This window comes from Camelina sativa, chromosome 15, assembly GCF_000633955.1.
Source record: "Camelina sativa cultivar DH55 chromosome 15, Cs, whole genome shotgun sequence".
Taxonomy (NCBI): domain Eukaryota; kingdom Viridiplantae; phylum Streptophyta; class Magnoliopsida; order Brassicales; family Brassicaceae; genus Camelina; species Camelina sativa.
This window is the reverse complement of record NC_025699.1, coordinates 17,181,256-17,189,040: the sequence shown is the minus strand read 5'-3', so window position 1 is coordinate 17,189,040 and position 7,785 is coordinate 17,181,256. Positions and strand designations below refer to the sequence as shown.

At 42.0% G+C, this 7,785-nt stretch overlaps 1 protein-coding gene across 2 annotated transcripts; it reads right to left on the bottom strand.

Moving 5' to 3' along the window:
* LOC104747037 lies at window positions 827–2,404 on the bottom strand. Of its 2 annotated transcripts, XM_010468605.2 has the most exons (4): window positions 2,325–2,404; window positions 2,103–2,212; window positions 1,608–2,021; window positions 827–1,521 (listed from the first exon to the last, which is right to left on the bottom strand). In XM_010468605.2, exons 2-4 carry the CDS (start codon window positions 2,210–2,212, stop codon window positions 1,338–1,340), a joined length of 708 nt encoding a protein of 235 aa, XP_010466907.1. In that variant the 5' UTR covers window positions 2,325–2,404; the 3' UTR covers window positions 827–1,337. The 2 variants fall into 2 exon arrangements, with proteins under 2 accessions (XP_010466907.1, XP_010466906.1); XM_010468604.2 differs by having other exon boundaries at window positions 2,103–2,403.

Genomic DNA, 7,785 nt, shown 5'->3' with positions numbered 1-7,785 from the left:
AAAATGATGTGTTATTGGTTCCATGATTTACAAATACTTGTTAAAATCCCATGTTATTCATTCAATGATTTGTTTTTGGATTTCAAAATCCACATTATGTTTTAAATGGATTTGAATGGATTTGAAAGTGTAAAATAGAAGGATTCAAATCCAAGGATAAAACATGTTATTTCAAAATCCATGTATTTTGATTTCTAGAATTTACAATTCCATATGGATTTATAAATTACCTCTCCAATGTGTTTTCTTTAAAAAAATTATTTTCTTGGTTCTAAATGAAATTGAAGAATTTTTTGCATTTTCTCGATTGTACATCAAAGACCATTCCAAAAGTGAACCACACTCCTCATAATGTGACATAACTAAGTAGGAAGATGTGGAGATACCAAATGCATATGAAGGAAATCAAATAGTGGATTAGTAGTAGAAATAAAGTCAATTGTAAGAGCGAGTAAGGAGCCAAAGATAATGGAGAATATATAAAAATTTGTTGAGCATATAAGGTTTATAAAGTTCAAATGGTGGTGACAAACCTGAGACAAGAGTTTTAGACAAATCTCAAATAAAAATGATCGAGATATGATAATTGTAAGGGATGATTGTCCTAATTTCTTTGTCTTTCCAAAAAAATAATCTAATAAATATTATTATTACTATTGTTTATCATATAGTACACATGCAGCTAATATACTAAATCCGAGATCATAGTGCACAACACATGCAGCTAATATACGTGCATACATTATGAGAAAACAAATGCCAATAAAAGAAATGGAGCTTTTACATGGCTCTCTCTCGTCACCAAATCATATGAAAAAAAAAAAATTAAAAGCCAAAGAGCGAAACTTTACTACTCTTTACACAGAGGATGTTAAATAAAGGGAACGAATACCAATTATTATCTCAGACTAAACAAACCTGATTGAAAAATTCTTTCCCTCTCTTGTAGACTTGCTTAATTAGTTAGTTATACGGAACGCTTGAAAATAAACCCTTTTTGCTTAATTCAAGTGCTCGGTTTGGTGGGTGTATAACTGAAGAATTACACCAACCAAATCCTTAATGAAAAAAGGATGATACCGTCGTTGACTCGCTCGCACACCAGACATATCTCTAGTTCGTGGTTAATCAAATAATAAAGGCGCCCATATAATGGTATCAAGTTTGCTTCTTGTTTATATGGTACTTTTAGGAAGCATCATCGAATAATTCATATTAATTCGATAGCATCAGGAAGTCAATAGATAGAAATAAATAGATGAATTTTGGGATCAGTCATTAGTTATTCGAAGTCGGCGACGCCTTCGCCGGCTGCTGCAAAATCATCCCCTCCGCGTTCACATATCTTCATAGGTAGCAATCAAAGTTGAACTCATCTTATTATCATGGATCTCAGGACCGGCTTCCTCATTGTTTTGAAATAACACATGCTGTGATTTAGACCACGGCTTTGAATGTCTGGAAGCCCTGCGCTTTGAATGAGGAGGTCTACGCTGCTGGATGCGGTACCGACCTTGAATCCTGAGAGAAACATTGGTTTTGATAGCATCAAGAAGTTGATAGAGAGAGATATATATATATAGATGAGTTTTGGGTTCAATATTTACTCGAGGTTGGCCTCTGCCTTCACATCTCCATGGATGTCACGACCGGCTTCCTCGAGCAAGCGTATATATTTCTCGTGGGCGATAACTATCGCCTCCTCGTCTGAGTCACTCAAGAATACCGTGAATGCTATCGGCTCCACCACCATCTTCGCTGCTGGCTGCTTCGGAATCTTCGCCTCCACCTCTGCCTGCTTCACATCTCCATGGCTAGCATTCAAAGCTGAACGCATCATTTCTTGGATCGCAGGACGGGCTTCCTCGAGGATACGGAAAAATTTCTCGTGGGCGATAATCATCTCCTCATCGTTTTGATATAACACATGCTGTGGTTTGGGCAACGGCTTTGAATGTCTGGAAGCCCTCCGCTTTGAATGAGGAGGTCTACGACGCTGGCTGCGGGACCGACCTTGAAACCTGAGAGAAATATTGATTTGATATAGCATCAAGAAACTGATAGAGAGAAATCTATAGATGAGGTTTGTGTTTCAATATTACTCGAGGTTGGCGGCCAAATCCTGTGGTTTAGACCCCTCGGCTGCTGGCTGCTGAAAAATTATCGCCTCTGCCTTCACATCTCCATTGCTAGCGTTCAAAGTCGAAGTCATCTTAAGGAAAAAAAAACCAGTCACATAACACAAATACATAAAACTTAGGAGACAAACAAACCTGAAAAGCTGATAAACAACATTACTCAAACTTGAGATTTACATTTCTTACATGAAACAATGGGAGAAACTAGAGGACATAGAACTGTGAATAAAATAAAACAGAGGAATTTTACTGAATAATACTTTTACTGAATTCAAAACTTAAAGAACTTTACAATGAGTATAGTGAGCTTATATAGTAGTAAACAGAACATTCTAGAATTCTATCTAAGGGTAGGATTGAAGTCCACTTGGCTAACATCTAGCCACATACTTGAGCTGAGAGAACATTGAATTGGTTAGCAAGTACAATAGGAGTGCAGCGGGTTGGTATAGCCTTCGTCATGCTCTGTTCTGGTTGTGAGGCTGTCGGCCGATGTTCCGGTTGTGAGGTTGTCGGCCGATGTTCCGTTGAATGGTTCTGATGCAGAGCAGGACCACCTTGATGCAGAGTAGGACTGTCTTGATGCAGAGTAGGATCGTTTGTCCTCTTATGTTGAGACAATGACTTTTGATCATATGGGCCTTGAGAGGCCTTTACAGCTTGGGCTTGAGGCTTTACACTTTCATGCCCCCGCAAACTGAGTGTGGGAGAGAGTCGAACATTCAGTTTGTTGCGCAGATGCTGAAAAGGTCGTTGAGCCAAGGATTTAGTAAACGTATCTGCAAGCTGCTGATCAGCAGAAATGTGTTGGACCTCCAGGACACCAAGTGCAACACGTTCACGGACATAGTGATAATCAACGTCAAAGTGTTTAGAGCGGTTATGAAGAACTGGATTAGCGGAGAGATAGACAGCAGAGAGATTGTCACAGCGAAGAACCGCAGGATGAGATTGAGAGATTCCCAAGTCTTGAAGAACAGAGGAAATCCAAGTGAGTTCAAAGGCAGTCGCAGCAAGAGCTCGGTATTCAGCTTCAGTAGACGACCGTGACACAGTTGGTTGTCTCTTCGCCGACCAGGAAATAACATTTGATCCCAACAAAACACAAAATCCGGATGTGGAACGACGTGTATCCTTACAACCCGCATAGTCACTGTCAGAATAGGAGACAATAGAGAGATTTGTGTTCCGAGAAATATGCAGACCCATTGCAGACGTGCCACGAAGATAGCGAAGGATACGTTTGATGAGACCAAAGTCAGAAACTGTAGGAGCATGCATCCGTTGGCAGATGAAATTGACTGCAAACTGAATATCAGGGCGTGTAATCGTCAAATACTGAAGCTTTCCAGCAAGGCTCCGAAAGTAAGATGGCTCAGAAAATAATCGTGTATCCTTAAAAACGTGATCAAGACGCAAGGGAAGAGGAGTGTGACATGAGTTGCAGTTAGACATACTAGCGTGGTGAAGGATTTCTTCAGTGTATTTAGTCTGATGAAGAAACAGACCTTGAGGAGAGGACTGTGCTTGGATGCCAAGAAAATAGTGTAAGTTGCCTAAATCTTTCATCGCAAAACGAGAGCTTAGCTCCGCAATGAGAGACTTGAACAACGTAGGATTGGAGCCAGTGAGGAGTATATCATCGACATAAAGCAAGAGGACCAAGGTGTTACCATTATGGTGATAGGTGAACAACGACGGATCCGCTTTGCTGCAGACAAAACCAAACTCCAAGAGAAAGTTGCTAAACTTGTCATACCAAGCACGAGGGGCTTGCTTCAAGCCATAGAGAGCCTTTCGCAGAGAGCAGACATGATTTGGGTAAGCAACATCTTCGAAACCCGGTGGCTGAATCATATACACTTGCTCTTGTAAGTCACCGTGAAGAAACGCATTCTTCACATCAAGCTGAGTAATAGCCCAGTTCTTCGTAGTGGCAACAGTAAGTACAATCCTTATGGTAGAAGTTCGAACAACCGGACTATAAGTCTCATTAAAGTCAACACCAGGTTCTTGGTTGAAACATTTAGCAACAAGACGCGCCTTAAGCTTATTCACCGTGCCATCAGCATTAAGCTTAACCGTGAACACCCAACGACATCCTAAAATATTCATCTCAGCCGTAGCAGGAATCAAGGACCATGTATGATTCTTGTAAATGGAGTCAAGCTCATCTAACATAGCCTGTCGCCAACCCGGATGAGCCAGAGCCTCTGCTACAGTTGTCGGAAGAGATGGAATTGTTTTACTTGCGACAAGGGCATACCTCGGATTTGGTTTACTAATGCCAGCTCTAGACCGTGTAGTCATTGGATGAAGGGAGGACGTTGTTGCAGTGTTATCCGTATCTGTAGCGGGAGAAGCAGAGGGAATGTCCTCTGTTGTGAGAGTGGAATCATCGCCGGAGGATGACACTGGAGGACTCAAAGGTGAACATATGGTGTCATCTTGGGGATACTCCACCACACAATCAAGCGACAGCGGAGAGCTTGTGGTAGGTTGCGCAGGAAGAACCGGTAAAGTTCGAAATTGAGTATCAGCAGACTGCCAAGCCCCAAGAAGGCCAGTTGTATGTTGTGTAACCAGCTCTCTATACTTATCCATGAATGGGAAGCACGATTCATCAAAGATGACATGTCTATTGATGTAGACACGACCAGTTGGCGGGTAGAGACACCTATAACCTTTGTACTGAGGGTGATAGCCAAGAAAGACACATTGTAGAGAGCGAGGATCGAACTTATGCTGTGTAAATGGACGAAGACAGGGATAACACGCAGCACCGAAGACACGGAGAAAGGAATAATCCGGCTTCTTCTTGAACAACACCTCATGTGGACTTTGCTGATTCAACACCTTTGATGGAAGCAAGTTACTAACAAAGTTGGCTGAATAGAACGCCTCAACCCAATATTTAAGAGGTGTTTTACTATGAAATAGCATCGACAGACCAAGCTCAGTTAAATATCGATGTCTCCGTTCGGCGATACCATTTTGTTGTGGCGTGGATGGACACGACATTTGATGACGAATACCGTGACTTTGTAAGTGTGTTCGAAAACGAGTACTAATGAACTCACCACCACCATCACTTTGAAAAACTTTGATCTTTCTACCAAACTGATTCTCAATTTGTTTTTGAAAACCAATAAACACATCACAGAAATCGGACTTAGCTTTGAGAGGAAATATCCAAGAATATCGAGAAAACTCATCCACAAAAACAACATAATAACGGAATCCCTGAACTGATACAATTGGGGAAGGACCCCAAAGATCACAGTGAAGTTGATCAAGAGGGTTCAAAACAGTAGAAGTAGAAGAATAAAAAGGGAGCTGACAACTCTTTCCCATTTGGCAAGGTTCACAAACGGAAGTGGTGTTGTTCTTATTGATTGAAATTGCCTTGCTGGTTTGAAGAAGTTGAAGAATCTGAAAGTTTGCATGACCAAGACGTTGATGCCACACCATATCACTTGCAGCAACTTGTCGATTTGAATAAAATGCAACAAACTCTGGATTCTTCAACACATAGAGCCCTTCACTACGTGGCCCTCTTGTCACAACCTTCTGAGTTTGTAAGTCAATAACATATACGGCATTAGAATCAAAGAAAACCCCACAAGGGTAATCATCACACAGCTTTGAAACCGAGAGCAAAGATTTTTGCATAGACGGACAGACAAGAACATCACAGAGGGGAATACTACCTGCGGTTGTGGTAAGAGTGGTTGAGCCAACATGTGTGATGGGTTGATGTGTACCATCAGCAACCATCACATTCTCAGGTCCATTGTACGGTGTCGCAGATTGAAGGGAGTCAACTGTTGGAGTGATATGAGCCGTAGCTCCAGAGTCAGTCAACCACTCTCGACCACTGGCGTCTAAAACATGTAAGGCAGCCAGAGCTTGCGGAACATCATCACTCTGGTAGGAGGCATCAAACCGGTTCCAACATTTGAGAGCAACATGACCAACACGACCACAAATCTGACATACTGGTCGAGAATTAGAGGAATTACCAGACTGATTCGGGTTCCAACCAGAAGAGTTAACTTGTTGAGAAAAACCTCTGCCACGAGTTGAGTAGCCTCCTCGTCCTCGATGACCTCCACGTCCCCTCTGTCCAGAACCATGATAGCCACCTCTCTGAGTTTGGAAAGCAAGATGAGGCGAGACATCAGATGGAGTTTCATACGACTGCAGTTTGGAATCGAAGCCAGAGATCTCCAAGACAACATCATTAAACGTTGGAGATGGTGTGCGAGACATCGAGCTTTGAAGAACAGTGGTTATCGGGTCATATTCACGCCCCAAACCATTGAGGAAAGTGAATATCTTCATATTCTCATCAACTGGTTTACCAATGGAGCTCAAGTTGTCACACACGGCTCTAAACTCACGACAGTACGTAGTAAAATTTTTACCCTTGATATTCAGAAGCTGCAGGCGGCGTCGAAGATCAAACTCGCGAGCAACAGAGCTTTTGTTGAAGTTTCCAGCAAGAGACAACCAAACATCTTGAGATGTGGACAAGGCATGAACTAAGCCCAACACTTCTTCGGTGAGAGTACCAAAGATCCATGACTTTCTGAGCTCGTCGGTACATATCCAAGCTTCATGCTCCGGATTTGGAGTGGCGACGGCGTTAGTGATGATAGTCGCCGGCGGTTTGACAATACTGCCATTAACAAAGCCAAGAAGTTTCTGACAACGGAGGAGAGACTCAAACTGGGTCTTCCACAAAAGATAATTGCTATCACTCAGTTTTATGGTAACTGAGCTAGCTACATGAAGAGATGACGGAAAAGGATAAGGACCAGGACCCTCTGCCATGACAGCACCGGTTAGGGTTTAAGAGAGCTCTGATACCATGTGAATAAAATAAAACAGAGGAATTTTACTGAATAATACTTTTACTGAATTCAAAACTTAAAGAACTTTACAATGAGTATAGTGAGCTTATATAGTAGTAAACAGAACATTCTAGAATTCTATCTAAGGGTAGGATTGAAGTCCACTTGGCTAACATCTAGCCACATACTTGAGCTGAGAGAACATTGAATTGGTTAGCAAGTACAATAGGAGTGCAGCGGGTTGGTATAGCCTTCGTCATGCTCTGTTCTGGTTGTGAGGCTGTCGGCCGATGTTCCGGTTGTGAGGTTGTCGGCCGATGTTCCGTTGAATGGTTCTGATGCAGAGCAGGACCACCTTGATGCAGAGTAGGACTGTCTTGATGCAGAGTAGGATCGTTTGTCCTCTTATGTTGAGACAATGACTTTTGATCATATGGGCCTTGAGAGGCCTTTACAGCTTGGGCTTGAGGCTTTACACTTTCAAGAACAGGTTTTGAAACAGTTGTTGGGTTTGACAAACACAAAACAAATGGGCCTTAATGGGCCAGACGAAATTGGCATTAAGGAAAGGAGAAGAAGAATCTGGAAATGATACATGTATATGTATGTTTCATCGATCAAGAAAGTGGAGGTAGGTGAAAGACAAGACATCAAAGAGAGTTCTAGAGAAAGAGAAGAAAAGGGGTTCTTCTTCAAGAAGCTTTCTCTTTTCTTTGTTGTGTTCTTGTTCTTGTATCCTCTTGTGTGCCAAAATCTGTAAACCAAAGAACATCACAAGTTAGTGGTGTGTG